General features: G+C 61.4%; 1 protein-coding gene across 1 annotated transcript in view; it reads right to left on the bottom strand.

The window, feature by feature from the left end:
* Positions 1-16,871, bottom strand: part of CTNNBL1 (catenin beta like 1) — a 58,316-nt gene that overhangs the window by 20,963 nt on the left and 20,482 nt on the right. The window contains exons 6-11 of the mRNA XM_009901791.2: positions 16,149-16,242; positions 15,086-15,177; positions 12,355-12,427; positions 12,064-12,122; positions 9,994-10,142; positions 2,451-2,632 (exon numbers count right to left, since the gene is read on the bottom strand). Coding sequence (XP_009900093.1) covers positions 2,451-2,632; positions 9,994-10,142; positions 12,064-12,122; positions 12,355-12,427; positions 15,086-15,177; positions 16,149-16,242 — 649 coding nt within the window. The remainder of the gene's footprint in view (positions 1-2,450; positions 2,633-9,993; positions 10,143-12,063; positions 12,123-12,354; positions 12,428-15,085; positions 15,178-16,148; positions 16,243-16,871) is intronic.

The raw sequence follows: 16,871 nt of genomic DNA, 5'->3' as shown, positions 1-16,871 counted from the left end.
CAGCCAAGGCAATTGCACTTCCCACCACAGTTTGTGTTACCAGAACCAGTCCCTGGGCTCAGCTCCACGTCCTCTGAGCAGCAGCAAGGTGAAGCTGTGCTTCCAGGGCTGCCTGCATGGATCTCTCCCTCCTCCCCCTCCAGAGGCAGCAGATTTGCCTTCTCCCTGTCACAGCAGCAGCCAGGACCTGACCCTGGCTGGACTTCCCAACCCTCCCAGCAGCCAAGGTCACAGACAGAAGTCACCTGCAGCCTCCAGATGAAGCAGAGGAGACACAGATGAGCTCACTTGCCCCAACTGAAGTCAGAGACATGAGCCACAGCCCCAGACCTCTCTCTGCCCAAAGCAGCTCCAGCTAAAGAGTTAACCTTCCCCAATCCCACACTGCAAATGAAGGTTCCAGACACCCCCTGAGCCCCCACAGCAGGGAGATTGGGGTTCAGAGCTCCTGTTTTGCTGCTGTTCCCTTCCATCTTCCCTTGGTTTGCTGCAGGAGGCAGGGCTGGACACCAGGCAAGCCTGAGGCCCACTCACATCTCTTCAGCTCCTGGCAAGAGTCATCCTTTACAGAACCCAAGGAGCTGGCACAGAACCTGCAGCACCCCTGCAGCAGGCAACACTTCTCCTAAGCCACAGTCAGTCAGCAGCTGGAGCTGCTCAGCCCAGCTCCAGAGCTGTGGACAACAGCTTCCCTGCAGAGCTCCAGCTCCACAACCCCTGGCAGGCAGCAAGGGCAGCCTGGGCTGCACCCAAAGCAGGGTGGCCAGAGCTGGAGAGAGGGATCCTGGCCCTCTGCTCTGCTCAGGCCTCACCTGCAGGGCTGGGACCAGCTCTGGAGCCCTCAGCACAGGAAGGACCTGGAGCTGGTGGAGAGGATCCAGAGGAGAGCCACAAAGATGCTCAGGGGGCTGCAGAACCTCTGCTGCAAGGCCAGGCTGAGGGAGCTGGAGGTGTTCAGCAGCCTGGGGAAGAGAAGGCTCCAGGCAGACCCCAGAGCAGCCTCCCAGCACCTGCAGGGGGCTGCAGGAAGGCTGCAGAGGAACTGCTCCCAAAGGCCTGCAGGGACAGCACCAGGGGCAGGGGTTTGAAATGAGAGCAGAGCAGATTGAGATTGGAGGTGAGGAACAAGTTGTACCCCAGGAGGCTGCTGGAACACTGCAGCAGGTTGCCCAGGGAGGGAGCTGAGGCCCCATGGCTGGAGCTGTGCAAGGGGAGGCTGGAGAAGGCTGTGAGCAAGCTGCTGCAGGGGAGGATGTCCCTGTTGAGGGCAGGGGGGTTGGGCTGGGTGGCCTTTGGGAGCTCCCTTCCATCCCATCCCAGGATTCTATGACCCCATGACCCACAGAATGGAGCAGGGAACACAGCCTGAAGCAGGAGGGACTGACCCTAGAGGCAGCTGAGCACAAGCTGCTGCAGTCTCACTCCCCAGCAGGTTTCTGGGGCAGCAGCTCTCTAGGAGAGAGGAGGAACAACCACAACAACAACTGAAAACCCAGAAAAAGAAGGAATCCACCAAGTTCAAAAGCAGGCAGCTGATCCCTGCAGTGCCTGATGCTCAGCCAGTCACACTCCAGTGCCTGGAGCCATGAGCACACTGCTTCTGAGGTGACATTTGTAGCTGCCTCATTACTCTGTTCAAAAGAGTTCTGCATCAAAGAGTCCCAGCTTCAAACCACAGAGCCTGCAGGAGTGGGAGAGGACTCCTCAGCAGCACATGAAACACAGGCACCAGCAGCAGCTGCCAGCCAGCCAGCAGGGCAAGGCTGGCAGCACCAACAGCTGGGCAGGCAGGGCCCCAGGGCTGCACAGGAGCCCTGAAACAGTGGGGATGTGCCATTCCCTCTGCCACTCCCTGTGCCATTCCCTCTGCCACTCCCTGTGCCACTTCCTCCCTCCTGAATGTGCCATTCCCTCTGCCACTCCCTCTGCCACTTCCTCCCTCCTGGATGTGCCACTCCCTGTGCCATTCCCTCTGCCACTCCCTGTGCCATCCCCTCCCTCCTGGATGTGCCATTCCCTGTGCCACTCCCTGTGCCATTCCCTCTGCCATTCCCTGTGCCACTTCCTCCCTCCTAGATGTGACATTCCCTGTGCCACTTCCTGTGCCATTCCCTCTCTTCCTGGATGTGCCATTCCCTGTGCCACTTTCTGTGCCATTCCCTCCCTCCTGGATCTGCCATTCCTTCTCTTCCTGGATATGGCATTCCCTCTGCCACTTCCTGTGCCACTCCCTGTGCCACTTCCTCCCTCCTGGATGTGCCCTCCCCTGTGCCACCCCTCCCTCCTGGATGTGCCATCCCCTGTGCCATCCCCTGTGCCATCCCCTCCCTCCTGGATGTGCCATCCCCTGTGCCATCCCCTCCCTCCTGGATGTGCCATCCCCTGTGCCACCCCTCCCTCCAGACACCTGCCCTGCCCCCCTGCAGGAGCAGCTCTGGGAGCTCACCTACCTTCATGCTCTTTCTCAGTTGTCCCAACTTTCTTTATCTTTTTGGGTGACTTCATGAAGAGAGGGAAGATGGTTCTGAGGCCAAGGATGTCCACAAACTTGTGGCAGTTGTCTGTGCCCTCAGGGCCAATCATGGCATGGTCCAGAACCTTCAGGGCACTGCTGCGGGAGATCTTCTTCTCCCTGGGGAGAGACAGCGGCAGGGTAAGGCCCTGAGGGCCCCCAGGGGCTTGGGAGGATGTGGCTGTGAAGGGACAGCATGGAGAGGGACATGAGAGCAGCCTTCAGCAGGCAGTGTGGGCAGAGCTGGAGAGAGGGATCCTGGCCCTCTGCTCTGCTCAGGCCTCCCCTGCAGGGCTGGGGCCAGCCCTGGAGCCCTCAGCACAGGAGGGGCCTGGGGGCTGTGTGAGGGAGCTGCTCTCTTGCAGGGGGAGGTGAGCTGTGGCTCCCCCAGCTCTGAGGGGAGGTGTGAGCATGCAGGCAGGCACAGCACAGGCAGCTCCAGCTCTCACAGCCTTTTCTCTGTGCCCCTCAAGAAGAGTTTGCTGCTCTCAGCCAAAACTGAGCTGAGAGTGCACAGCTCTGTGCAGCTGCCCAGAGCCTGCCCAGAGCCTTCTCAGGCTGGGAGCTTGGTGCTGCTGCAGGAGAAGCTGGGCAGGAGCCAGCAGTGGGAGCCTGCAGCTCAGAAGGCCAAGGGCAGCCTGGGCTGCACCCAAAGCAGGGTGGCCAGAGGGGATCCTGCCCCTCTGCTCTGCTCAGGCCTCACCTGCAGGGCTGGGGCCAGCTCTGGGGCCCTCAGCACAGGAGGGACCTGGAGCTGATGGAGAGGGCCCAGAGGAGGCCATGAAGAAGATGTGGGTGCTGGGGAAGGACTGCTGGGAGAACAGGCTGAGGGAGCTGGGGGTGCTCAGCCTGGGGAAGAGAAGGCTCCAGGCAGACCCCAGAGCAGCCTCCCAGCACCTGCAGGGGGCTGCAGGAAGGCTGCAGAGGGACTGCTCCCAAAGGCCTGCAGGGACAGCACCAGGGGCAGGGGTTTGAAATGAGAGCAGAGCAGATTGAGATTGGAGGGGAGGAACAAGTTGTGCCCCAGGAGGCTGCTGGAACACTGCAGCAGGTTGCCCAGGGAGGGAGCTGAGGCCCCATGGCTGGAGCTGTGCAAGGGGAGGCTGGAGAAGGCTGTGAGCAAGCTGCTGCAGGGGAGGATGTCCCTGCTGAGGGCAGGGGGTTGGGCTGGGTGGCCTTTGGGAGCTCCCTTCCAGCCCAACCCATTCTGGGATCCCCTAAGTGAAGCCCCAGCCTGAGGTGGCCATGCCCAGCTGGGGCTGCTTCCAAGGGGCAGGAAGCAGCTGCTGAAGGCACCCAGGAGCAGCTGGGACAGGGCACAGCAGAGCTCCCCCCAGGAGAGGAGAGAGGAGCAGGGCAGGAGGGAGGCTCCCAAGCTCCCCTCCACACTGAGCTCAGAATGAAGCAGCTCTGCAGGCAGCCAGGGTGAGGGATGCTTCCAGGGGCACTAATTGCATATTGATCAGCATTTAAGGAGGTTGCCCAGAGCTGAGCTCTGGAATATTCATTGGGTTGAAGTTCAGGCTCCCAGAGATCAATAGCTGCCTGACTGGGCTGTCTGGAGTTGATTTCCTTTGAAATATTTATCCAGCTGGAGGGCAGGCAGTTTATCTCAGTCTCATCTCTGCTCACTGAGGGGAACCTGGAGCTCAGCACTAACCCAGCCCAGGGCCCCAGGAGTGTCCCTGGCAGGCACTGACCTCACAGGCTCTGCATCACCACCCTGCTGCCTGCCCCCTGCTTCCTCCCCTGCACTGCCCTTGCAGCTCAGAGGCCTCTTGGTGCATTTCTCATCTCCAAAAGAAGAGGAATTCTTCCCCAGGAGGGTGGTGAGAGCCTGGCACAGGTTGCCCAGGGAGGTGGTGGAAGCCTCCTGCCTGGAGGTGTTTGCAGCCAGGCTGGAGGTGGCTGTGAGCAGCCTGCTGTGGTGTGAGGTGTCCCTGCCCATGGCAGGGGGTTGGAGCTGGCTGAGCCTTGAGCTCCCTTCCAGCCCTGCCAGCTCTGGGAGGTGCAGGCAGCACCTGGCCCTCCCAGCTGGGCCCAGCACAGCCTCTCCCTGTCCAAACCAGAGGCAAAAGTAGAACAACAAAGGCTCACAAGGCTGTGAGCAAGCTGCTGCAGGGGAGGATGTCCCTGCTGAGGGCAGGGGGCTGCACTGGGTGACCTTTGGAGGTCCCTTCCAGCCCCAACCCCTTCTGGGACCCTGTGAGTTCCTGGGGAAGTGCTGCCTGAAATGGTTCCAGTTAATTAAGCAGGAGATGTAGAAGAGGCACTCTGAGCTGCCAGGGGGTGATTAGGAACAGCAGGAGAAGGAAACAGAAGGATTCTAATAATCCCAGAATGGGTTGGGATGGAAGGGAGCTCCCAAAGGCCACCCAGCCCAACCCCCTGCCCTCAGCAGGGACATCCTCCCCTGCAGCAGCTTGCTCACAGCCTTCTCCAGCCTCCCCTTGCACAGCTCCAGCCATGGGGCCTCAGCTCCCTCCCTGGGCAACCTGCTGCAGTGTTCCAGCAGCCTCCTGGGGCACAACTTGTTCCTCCCCTCCAATCTCAATCTGCTCTGCTCTCATTTCAAACCCCTGCCCCTGGTGCTGTCCCTGCAGGCCTTTGGGAGCAGTCCCTCTGCAGCCTGCTTGGAGCCCTTCAGCTCCTGGGAGGCTGCTCTGAGGTCTGCCTGGAGCCTTCTCTCCTCCAGGCTGAGCACCCCCAGCTCCCTCAGCCTGTTCTCCCAGCAGTCCTTCCCCAGCACCCACAACTTCTTCATGGCCTCCTCTGGGCCCTCTCCATCAGCTCCAGGTCCCTCCTGTGCTGAGGGCTCCAGGGCTGGCCCCAGCCCTGCAGGTGAGGCCTGAGCAGAGCAGAGGGGCAGGATCCCCTCTGGCCACCCTGCTTTGGGTGCAGCCCAGGCTGCCCTTGGCCTTCTGAGCTGCAGGCTCCCACTGCTGGCTCCTGCCCAGCTTCTCCTGCAGCAGCACCAAGCTCCCAGCCTGAGAAGGCTCTGGGCAGGCTCTGGGCAGCTGCACAGAGCTGTGCACTCTCAGCTCAGTTTTGGCTGAGAGCAGCAAACTCTTCTTGAGGGGCACAGAGAAAAGGCTGTGAGAGCTGGAGCTGCCTGTGCTGTGCCTGCCTGCATGCTCACACCTCCCCTCAGAGCTGGGGGAGCCACAGCTCACCTCCCCCTGCAAGAGAGCAGCTCCCTCACACAGCCCCCACAGCCAAAGCCTGACAGAGCTCTGCAGCAGCACTCAGCCTGCTGCTGTCAGTGTGGGGAGCTGACACTCTGAGCCTGGCTGTCTCCCTTTGAGCTCCCCAAAGGTAACCTGCAGCTGGGTGACCAAGGCAAGGCTGAGGGGCTGCCTGCTCAAGTGAGCTTCTGGACCTGAACCAAAGGTGGCATCTGTGAGCTCCCCCCATGGTGGCTGCCACCCCAGAGAGCTGCAAACCAAAGCAGGACACAGAGCTGCACCTCACCCTGCTTCAGAGCTCCTCACCTCTGCTCCTCTCAGCCTGCTCTGCTCCCTGCCCCCTCCCACAGCCCTGCCCATGCAGCTCCATCCCAGTCTGAGGCCGTGACACAGCTCACCAGGCTCTCACTCCTGAAGCTACCACACTCCCCTTGGGCTCCCAGGATGGGAGGGGTTGGAAGGGACCTCCAGGGACCACCCAGCCCAAGCCCCCTGCCAGAGCAGGAGCATGGAAGCCAGCACAGGTCACACAGGAACACAGCCAGATGACCCACAGCCTCCACCTCCATCCTCCTCCCCAGCACCCTGAGCTCCCTGCAGCCATCCCCCCCAGCACCCTGAGCTCCCTGCAGCCATCCCCCCAGCACCCTGAGCTCCCTGCAGCCATCCCCCCCAGCACCCTGAGCTCCCTGCAGCCATCCCCCCCAGCACCCTGAGCTCCCTGCAGCCATCCCCCCAGCACCCTGAGCTCCCTGCAGCCATCCCCCCAGCACCCTGAGCTCCCTGCAGCCATCCCCCCAGCACCCTGAGCTCCCTGCAGCCATCCCCCCAGCACCCTGAGCTCCCTGCAGCCATCCCCCCAGCACCCTGAGCTCCCTGCAGCCATCCCCCCAGCACCCTGAGCTCCCTGCAGCCATCCCCCCCAGCACCCTGAGCTCCCTGCAGCCATCCCCCCAGCACCCTGAGCTCCCTGCAGCCAGCCCCCCAGCACCCTGAGCTCCCTGCAGCCATCCCCCCAGCACCCTGAGCTCCCTGCAGCCATGCCCCCAGCACCCTGAGCTCCCTGCAGCCATCCCCCCAGCACCCTGAGCTCCCTGCAGCCATCCCCCCCAGCACCCTGAGCTCCCTGCAGCCATCCCCCCAGCACCCTGAGCTCCCTGCTGCCTGCAGCCATCTCCCCAGCATGTGAAGCACTCAGCTGAGAGCCTCTTCCCTGCTCTGCAGCTCTGACAGGGGAGCTTGGCCAGATGTATTGGGCAGCACCAGACATCAAATGCTGTCCTCTGAGACAGCCAGGGGAGATTCCAGGCTGATATCTTCATCCTCCCACAGCTTATCTGTCTCACACCATGTCAATACACTTCCAACTTTGCTTCCCTGTCCTTCCATCTGCTCAGGGCCACGGCACAATGATTAACTGCCTCAAAGCCAGCCCAAACAATAACACAGCCCTGTCCCACCCCCTCCTGCAGCCAAGGGCAACAGGAGAGAGAGAGATCTTCTGCCTGGCTGTGGGCAAGGTGGTCAATCACCTCTGAGCAGCACTTCTGTCCTCTGGGCTCTGGCAGGAACGGCTCAGGGAGATCCAGCAGAGTCTCTCCCCTGCAGCTCTCCAGCCCAGCTCACTCCCTGCCCCAGGCAGAGCTGGCAGAGCCACTGAGCCACTGCCAGAGCTTCCTGCACACCAGGGGAACTCTCAGCAAGAGCTGGGGGTCAGCAGAAGGCACTCAGCATCTTCTGGACACCCCCTCACAGCCCCTTTAGAATCAGAGAGCTGGCAGGGCTGGAAGGGAGCTCAAGGCTCAGCCAGTGCCAGCCCCCTGCCATGGGCAGGGACACCTCACACCACAGCAGGTTGCTCACAGCCACCTCCAGCCTGGCTGCAAACACCTCCAGGATGAGGCTTCCACCACCTCCCTGGGCAGCCTGTGCCAGGCTCTCACCACCCTCATGGGCAACAACTTCTTCCTCACAGCCAATCTCAATCTCCCCACTTCCAGTTCTGCTCCATCCCCCCCAGGCCTATCCCTCCCTGACACCCTCCAAAGTCCCTCCCCAGCTTTCTTGTAGCTCCCTTCAGATCCTGGAAGGCCACAATGAGGTCTCCTGGGAGCCTTCTCCTCTCCAGTCTGAATTTAGCATCTTCTGGACAGCCCCCAGCCCCCTTCTGAGCATCTTCTGCACAGCCTGGCAGGGGAAAAGCCCACAGGCAAAGCCCCAGCCCAGGCTGCCAGGGCCAGCTCTCAGGCACTGTGCTGCTCTGCTTTCCTCACCACCTGCTAAGCCCAGCAGAGCTTTCTACCTTCAACCACACCATGATCTGCTAAGCCAAGTACCATCCCCCCCAGCAGCAGCCCAGCAGGCCCAAACCCTCTCCCCCAGGCAGGCAGGCACCTCCTCCCAGCATCCATTCCCCACTTTCACCAGCACACCCCAGTGCTGTCACCTTCCCCACCTCCAGTCCCTCCCCCAGAGCTCCTGACTCCAGTGCTCCTCACTCCCTTGCTGCTGACAAAGCAGCAAAGCTGAGAGCCCAGCAAGGTGGTTTGCAGGAGCTGCCAAGAGACAGCAGAGCTCAGAAGCACTTCCCTGCAGCTCTGAGGGTCCAGGTGAAGTCCCTCACTGACACAGTCAGCTGTGTCACACCTCCCAGGAGCAGCTCACAGCACCCAGGAGGAGCTGCAAAAGCCTGCTGAGGGCAGTGCAGGCTCTGACCCAGCCAGGCTGAAGCACAGAAGCAGCTTCAAGGGGGTCCTGAGCATCACTGCTTTCACCTGCTCCAGGTTCCACAGGGTCACCCCTGCCAGAATCTGAACCTTCACTCTCAGCAGTGTCAAGACCAAGACACAAGAAGGGGAAATGGGGTGGAGGAAGGAAGGGAGCAGCAGTGTGAGACACTCTGGAGAGCAGCTGACAGCTCCTCAGGAGGAGAAACGGCAATCAGCAGCACAAGCACCAGCTCCACACCTCCCCCTCTGGCCTGAAGACATCACTAGGAGCAAGAAGTTCACTCTCTCTGCCCAGCTCTGTCGCTTTCCCAGCCCTGTTCACACCGCAGAGCAAGTTGGGCTCCTCAGCAGCCAAAGACTGAGGTTCAGGCAGCTCCTTCCGTCAGGTGCTGCCACTGAGGCCAAGCTCTGTCCCTCCTAACCCTGTCACAACTGCTGCAGGGGGACCAAGAGACCTTCCTCTCGTCATCATGCACCAGCTGGGCTGCTGGTACAGACAGCAGCGAAGAGCAGAGCCCCAAAGCGGGGCAAAGCTGCTCGGGAAGCCAGCAGCCGAGTGCCACCCCCTGGCACAACTCCAGGCATCAGCTCTGCCAGGCCAGAGGGAGGCCTCCTCCTGCCTCTTAGTTCTGGAGCTTTGCTTTCCTTAGCCTCCAGGAAGCCCTATTTGAATAATCCCTGCCTGCCTCCCCAGCTCCCTGCTGCTGCACAGCCCCCGCCGGGCACCGCCGGCTGGTGCCAGCCAGGAGCCACACAGAGCCTGGCAGCAGGGAGCCAGCCAGAGCCCCACTGTGCCCAGCACTGTGCCCAGCACTGTGCCTGCAGAGCCAGGAGGGAGCAGAGGAGCCCTGTTGAGTGCCCATCTGACAAAGCCCAGCAGCAATGCTCCTGGATGCCCATTCCACAAGGGGCATCTCCCTGCCAACAGCCACGGAGCCTCAGCAGCTCAGGGGATGCCCAGCAGGGAGCTGGGGAGCACAGAATCAATCAGACTGGGAAAGGCCTCAGAGACCATCAGGTCCAAGCTGCCACCCAGCACCTCCTGACAGCCAAACCATGGCTCCAAGTGCCACATCCAAGCCCCTCCTGAGCACCTCCCTGGGCAGCACATCCCAGTGACCAATTCCTCTCTCTGGGAAGAACTTCCTCCTCACCTCCAGCCTCAACTTCCCCTGGCACAGCTTGAGGCTGTGTCCTCTTGTTCTGGTGCTGCTTGCCTGGGAGGAGAGCCCAACCCCCACCTGGCTACAACCTCAGAAGGAAAATCACCTCCCCCAGAGACATCCATCGAAAGGTGCCCACAGGGGTCTCTGAAAGCCCGAGAGGCCCTTGGGCTCTCTTCCATCTGCCACACAGCCCTGCACTGGCACTTCCCGAGCAGCTGCTGGGGTACCCTTGGCTCTCAGGAGGCAAAGCTCAAGGCAGAGTGGAGCTCAGGCCTCTGAGAGGGTCCAGCTTACAGGAGGGGGGGTGGGGAAAGAGAGGCCAGCCAGGCAGACCGGCACAGACCCCCAGAGCCGCCCAGAGGCGGCGCAGGAGCGGGCAGAGCAGCAGAGCCCTCCGGTACCTCAGCATCAGGTTCATCAGCTGCAGCCCCTCGCCCTTCAGGAAGCGATCCCGGTTGGAGCTGAGCATCAGGCAGGAGCAAAGGGAGTCAAAGAGGTTCTCCATCATCTCCTGCTCCTCTGCTGTGCCGGGGTTGTGGCGCTTGAACACCTGCAGGACGGCAGAGCACAGCCGGAGGGCCCCAGAGTGGAGCGCGGCCGAGCGCAGGGGAACGGCTCCCGCCCCGGCCTCTGGTCACTGCATCCAGCCCCTGCTGCCCCTGCCCCGGCCCTGCTGCCCCTGCCCTACTGCCCCTGCCCACTGCCCCAGCCCTGCTGCCCCTGCCCCCTGCCCTACTGCCCTGCTGCCCCTGCCCCGGCCCTGCTGCCCCTGCCCCCTGCCCTACTGCCCTGCTGCCCCTGCCCCCAGCCCTACTGCCCCTGCCCTACTGCCCCTGCCCCTGCCCCCTGCCCTACTGCCCCTGCCCCGGCCCTGCTGCCCCTGCCCCTGCCCTGCTGCCCCTGCCCCCTGCCCTGCTGCCCCTGCCCCCTGCCCTGCTGCCCCTGCCCCCTGTCCTGCTGCCCCTGCCCCCTGTCCTACTGCCCCCTGCCCCTGCCCCAGCCTCCGGTCACTGCATCCAGCCCCTGCCCCTGCCCCGGCCCTGCTGCCCCTGCCCCCTGCCCTACTGCCCTGCTGCCCCTGCCCTACTGCCCCTGCCCCTGCCCCAGCCTCCGGTCACTGCATCCAGCCCCTGCCCCGGCCCTGCTGCCCCTGCCCTACTGCCCTGCTGCCCCTGCCCCCTGCCCTGCTGCCCCTGCCCCCTGCCCTGCTGCCCCTGCCCCCTGCCCTACTGCCCCTGCCCCCTGCCCTACTGCCCCTGCCCTACTGCCCTGCTGCCCCTGCCCCCTGCCCTGCTGCCCCTGCCCCCGGCCCTGCTGCCCCTGCCCCGCTGCCCTTGCCCCTGCCCCCTCCGGTCACTGCATCCAGCCCCTGCCCCTGCCCTGCTGCCCCTGCCCCAGCCCTGCCTGCACACCCCCAGATGCCCAGCAGCAGCCTGAGGAGTGACCACACAGGGCCTGCAGAGGGAGGGTCACCAGATGCTCAGAAGTGTGTTAGCACAGAGCTCCTCTGCACCACAGCACCACACACCTGAGGGTGCTGCAGGCAGCACTGCCTCCAGTGACCAGGGGGCTGTGACTGACTGGAGGGGGGCTGTGACTGACTGGAGGGGGCTGTGACTGACTGGAGGGGGGCTGTGACTGACTGGAGGGGGGCTGTGACTGACTGGAGGGGGGCTGTGACTGACTGGAGGGGGGCTGTGACTGACTGGAGGGGGGTTGTGACTGACTGGAGGGGGGCTGTGACTGACTGGAGGGGGGCTCACCTCCAGCCTGCTCAAACACAGTGCCTAGAGTGGAGAATGCTGGAGAGGGCCAAACCCCAACCCTGCCCAGCTCCAACTTGCCACACAATGACAACAGAGCAGCTCTGCTCCTAGGACAGGCTGAGGGAGCTGGGGGTGTTCAGCCTGGAGAAGGCTTAGAGCAGCCTCTCAGTACCTGCAGGGGGCTGCAGGAAGGCTGCAGAGGGACTGCTCCCAAAAGCCTGCAGGGACAGCAGCAGGGGCAGGGGTTTGAAATGAGAGCAGAGCAGATTGAGATTGGAGGGGAGGAACAAGTTGTGCCCCAGGAGGCTGCTGGAACACTGCAGCAGGTTGCCCAGGGAGGGAGTTGAGGCTCCATGCCTGGAGCTATTCAAGGTGAGGCTGGAGAAGGCTGTGAGCCAGAGTGCAGAGAGATTGGACTGGGTGGCCTGTGGGGGTCCCTTCCATCCCAACCCATCCTGGGATTCTATTCCATATTAACCTAACTTCTGTGTGCCTCACTGTTAACATCTCTAAACCAGGGCTTCCCCTCGCTCCCCACGGGTGACACACGTGCCTGGAAGTCACTCAGGGGCTGTGCTTCTGCTCCTACAGGGCTGCTGGGCCAGCCCTGCCCCCCCAGCTGCCCCTGGAGCTCCCCCCAGCTGCCCCTGGAGCTCCCCCCAGCTGCCCCTGCAGCCCACCCCCCAGCAGAGGGCTGCTACTCACCGACAGCTGCTGCAGCAGCACATCGATCCCATCCAGCTCCCCAAGCAATTCTCTGTTGTCTAGACAGAGGTGGGGAGGGGGAGAGGGAAAGGGAGAGAGAGAAAAATGAAGCCAAGTGTCAGCTGTTACTGATCCATCAGCCAGAAAAATCAATAGAGCTGCAGAGGAGCACAGGGGCATGGCAGGAGAGGGCAGGGGCAGAGGGCAGCCGGGGCAGGGGAGCACTGCTGGGGGCTGCAGGGTGCCCAGGGGCTCCCCCAGCAGAGTGTGGGCACCAGGGGCAGCTCTCACCATCGTTGTTCTGGAGCAGGATGGCCAGCACCTCGCTGCAGTACAGCTTGTTGGCATCAAAAGGCATCTTGGCCTGCGGGGGAAGAAGGAACAAGAGACCCATCAGGGCTTTCCCAAGCTCCCCAAGGGCCTTCCTGAACTGAGGGGCCCAGAACTGGACACAGTATCACAGATGTGGCCTCACCAGGGCAGAGCAGAGGGGCAGGAGAAGCTCTGCTGACCATCCCCCTTCTAATCCACCCCAGGATGCCATTGGCCTTCTTGGCCACAAGGGCACATTGCTGGCTCCTGGGCATCCTGCTGCCCACCAGGACCCCCAGGTCACCGAGTGCCTCAGGCTGGAAGGGACCCCAGAGCTCACCTGCTGCAACCTCCTGCCATGGGCAGGGACACCTCTCAACTACTCTCAGCTGCTCAAGGCCTCATCCAACCTGGCCTTGAACATCCCCAGGCAGGAGGCAGCCACAGCCTCCCTGGGCAGCCTGTGCCAGAGTCTCACTACCCTGAGGAAGAGCTTCTTCCTCAGCTCCACTTTAACCCTGCTCTGCCTCAGCTTCAAACCATTCCCCCTTGGCCTGTCTCCAGACACCCTCATGAAAAGTCCCTCTGCTGTCTTCCTGCAGGATCCCTTCAGGGCCTGGAGGGCAGCTCTGAGGTCCCTTTCTCCTGTACTGCTCCCCAACAGCTCAGCTCCCAAGCCTGGCTGGGTGCTGCGTGAGGATCACAGCATCTCAGGCAGAAGAGCACACGGAGGGGCTGAAGCCTGCAGAGTCACACAGCTTCCATTTCCTACCTTCCCTCCATACTCAAACATGTTAAAAAAACAACCCTCACAAACCCACAGCAAACTCAGTTTGAAGGAGAGAAAGCCCCAAATAAACCAGTCCCTGGAGGGGGCCTCTGAAGTGGATCTGATGTTTGCTGCACGCTGCCAAAGCTGCCTCGGAAACAGCCTCGCTGTAACCCCCACCCCCAGCGTGGGCTAGGGAAGGAATGCCTAATAAACACAAGGCATTTCAAGCATCAGACACCAGCTGTTTGTATTCCACTGCTGGAGAAGGGAGGGAAAAAAATCCCCCACCAGGCAGAGCAGGCAGGAAGCAGCAGGTGTGACCCAGACCATTTGTCACCCACAATTTGTCCCCAGACGCTGAGCAGCTCCCCGCAGCTCGCCGGAGCGAAGCTGCCCCAGGGCCAATTATCCCTGCCCTGCTGCTGAAGGAAAAGGTCACAGCACCAAGCACCAGGCACCACAGAAATGTGAGGAGCAGGGAGATCCCAAAGGCCACTGAGTGTTGATTTTAAAGCCAAGCTTTTCACTCCAAGCGATTCTCAAGCTCGCAGTGATCGGGGAACGCTCCCACACCGGACACGGCGCCACGAGAGGTGGCAGGAGGTGGCAGCTGCACTCTCAAGGCTGCACCCAACACCTTCAGACCCTGCAGATGCCAGGAGAAGGCAGCTAAGAAGCTCTCCACCTGAGCTCTCCAGGCTGCACAGTTAGAGAGCCTGGGATGCAGGCAGAAAGAGGAACTGCCCCTCTGCACTGTGAGCCAGCTGTCCTCATCCGCTCCCAGGCAGAGCCTGCTCTTAAACCTCATGCCACAGACACTGCCCAGCAGCATAAACCTCTGCCCAGATGCTGAGCCCCTGCCTAAACCCCTGCCACAGCTGTCAGGGGGAGAGATGCCAGTCCAAGGGTTGCCAGTAGCAAAGGTGCTGGTCAAGGGTTTCACAAGCCAGCAGCTCCCCATGACAGCACAGCCAAGGAAGAGCCCTGCCCCATGGCACCCCTCATGTGCCAGGGCAATGGGAGGCCACCCTCAGCACCAAGGGGGGAGCACCTTGAACACTCATCCTCTGTGGCACCAAGCAGAGGACTCCAAGTTGTGACTATTTGGCCTTCCCAAGTTTCAGTCCCCAGCTGCCAGAGTCATGAGGAGGCAGCAGAACGCAGCTGCCTGCAAAGAAATTCACTTCGGGGTTTTAAGCAAAAGGACTCATCCTGGCACTGCCTGCAGTGAGGACTCTCAGCTCAGCTCTGCTCACAAGCACACAGGGTGCACAGAGCAGCACCTGCAGGCTCACAGGGCTCAGAAAGCACTTTGGGACTCAGAGGCCTCCTACCCAGCAGGACGTTTAAGCACGGGAGCGCCAAAGCCTCACAGAGAGGGTCGGGAGAAGCCAGAATGGTTTGGGTTGGAAGAGGCTCCCAAAGCTCCCACCCCCTGCAGGCAGCAGGAACAGCCTCCACTAGAGCAGCTTGCTCAGAGCCTGACCTTGAACACCTCCAGGCATGGGGCCTCAGGCCAGCAAACTCAGTTCCAACTTTCTGTCCTTGACTTGGCTGCCCCAACACAGCCCTGGCCCGTTGGAAGCACTGGTTTCAGCCCATGCTAACTGGTGTAGACTCAACATCAGACCCTCTTCCAGGCACACACCACCAAAAGCAGAGTGCTTCTACTCACCAGCTTCTGCAGAGCTCCTTACACTCACAGCCAGCTCCCTGAGTGCTGCCCCTCCACAGCAGGGGACAAAGGGAACATTCCTGGCTCGGGGGCGCTTTGAACACCCTGTGCTCAGGTGGCAGAGCTCACCTCAGAGCTAACCCACACCAACAGAAAGAGCTCATGCCAAGCAGCCTTCAGGGGATGCCAAGCACCATGGGGCACAGCAGCCTCTCAGTCTGTGCTGTGGCATCTCCCAGAGGAGAGCAGGGAGAGGAGCTCACCTTGAGCCTCTTGAGCAGCCACTGCATCAGGCCCTGCTGCGCCGCTTCGGTGCACATCTCTGGTCTGAACTCTGCCATGTTCTCCACGATTGCTGAGGACAGAAGACACAAACCAGACCTTTGTTTCCCCTCATCTGCAGCTCAAGCTCAGGCCTGGACCAATGTTGCTTGGCCAGGTCCTTCCTAGGGCTGCAGTGCTCCCCTCAAAGTTCCACCTGCTTCACAGAACAGCCTTCTTTTGGAGTGAGCTCCAAGCTCGGGTGTGTGGTGACCCCTCAGGTGTTGGCACTGCCCACACCATTCACCCTCAGCCTGGCACAGCTCCTGCTCAAGCAGCCCAAGATGTTCCCTTTACTCCAGCAGCAGTTTTCACTGAACTAACAACAGTGGCAGTAAAATACTTCCAAACTCCTCTCCCAGGCTCTGCCTCTCCTCCAGTCCCAAAGGACTGGCAGGAGTGGGTGATGGGCAAAGCCCTACAGGACAGAAGCTGCACCAGGTCCTCTTCTGTGCTGTTGGCAGTTCAAGGGGAAAGAATGTAGGAAGGGAAGGAATCCCAGAATGGGTGGAAGGGACCTCCACAGGCCACCCAGCCCAACCCCCCTGCCCTCAGCAGGGACATCCTGCCCTGCAGCAGCTTGCTCACAGCCTTCTCCAGCCTCACCTTGCACAGCTCCAGCCATGGGGCCTCAGCTCCCTCCCTGGGCAACCTGCTGCAGTGTTCCAGCAGCCTCCTGGGGCACAACTTGTTCCTCCCCTCCAATCTCAATCTGCTCTGCTCTCATTCCAAACCCCTGCCCCTGCTGCTGTCCCTGCAGGCCTTTGGGAGCAGTTCCTCTGCAGCCTTCCTGCAGCCCCTTGCAGGTGCTGGGAGGCTGCTCTGAGGTCTGCCTGGAGCCTTCTCTCCTCCAGGCTGAGCACCCCCAGCTCCCTCAGCCTGGCCTAGGAGCAGAGGTGCTCCAGCCCCATGAGCATGTTGGTGGCCTCCTCTGGACAGGATGGGGGAGGGATAACTGACCCCCACTGTACAGAGCAGGGTAAGAAGCAAGAGGCAGCCACTTACCCAGGGTGTTGTGGACACCATCAGCTTCCTCCTTGACGCTTTCATCCAGGCGCTCTAAATTCTGCACCAGCAAGGCCACAACCTGGCCCTCCACCTGAATCACCAAAGGGATGGGAAAGAGGAGGGTGGGGAAATCAGGAAGACAACCAGAAAGGGGGTTAGATGAAGGAGAAAGCATGGGGAAGCTTAATAAATATCAAATGAGCCCTGCTGAAAGCTGCCAGCCAGGAGCAGCAGCCACTAACAGCCTCCCTCAGAGGAAGCGAAGGAATCACCCAGCAAATCTGCCACTGTGTTTGTCCTAATTAATTAAAACAACTTCAGTGTTTCAGATTAAAGAGGCAAACATCTGGAGGCAAGCATGCACCTTGTCACAGCCTCCTCTCCTGAAGCTGCCTGATTGATTTCTAATCCCTCCGAGTTCCGCGGCGCCAGGCACGGCGGAGCACCCGCGGAGGGCCGAGCTGGGAGCTCTGCAGGCAGCTCCACCTTCAGCTGCCCCCTTTCTGTTCTCTCTCCCACCTCAGCAGGCAGACAAAGCTGAAGGAGCCCTCACTCCCAGCTTCAAATCCAAAAGCTGGAGGCTCACCAGCTGAAGCCTGGCCCAGGGAACGGCCGGAGCCAGCTTCAGCAAGCTCAGGGGGCTGAGGGAAGTGACGGCAGGAGCCCACCTCTGCAGCTCCAGCTCCTCCTCACAAAGCCAACACAAAAAGTATGCTCTGG

Source organism: Dryobates pubescens, chromosome 26 (assembly GCF_014839835.1).
Source record: "Dryobates pubescens isolate bDryPub1 chromosome 26, bDryPub1.pri, whole genome shotgun sequence".
Lineage (NCBI taxonomy): Eukaryota > Metazoa > Chordata > Aves > Piciformes > Picidae > Dryobates > Dryobates pubescens.
The sequence above is the reverse complement of the archived record's forward strand: the minus strand, read 5'-3'. Positions and strand labels throughout refer to the sequence as shown.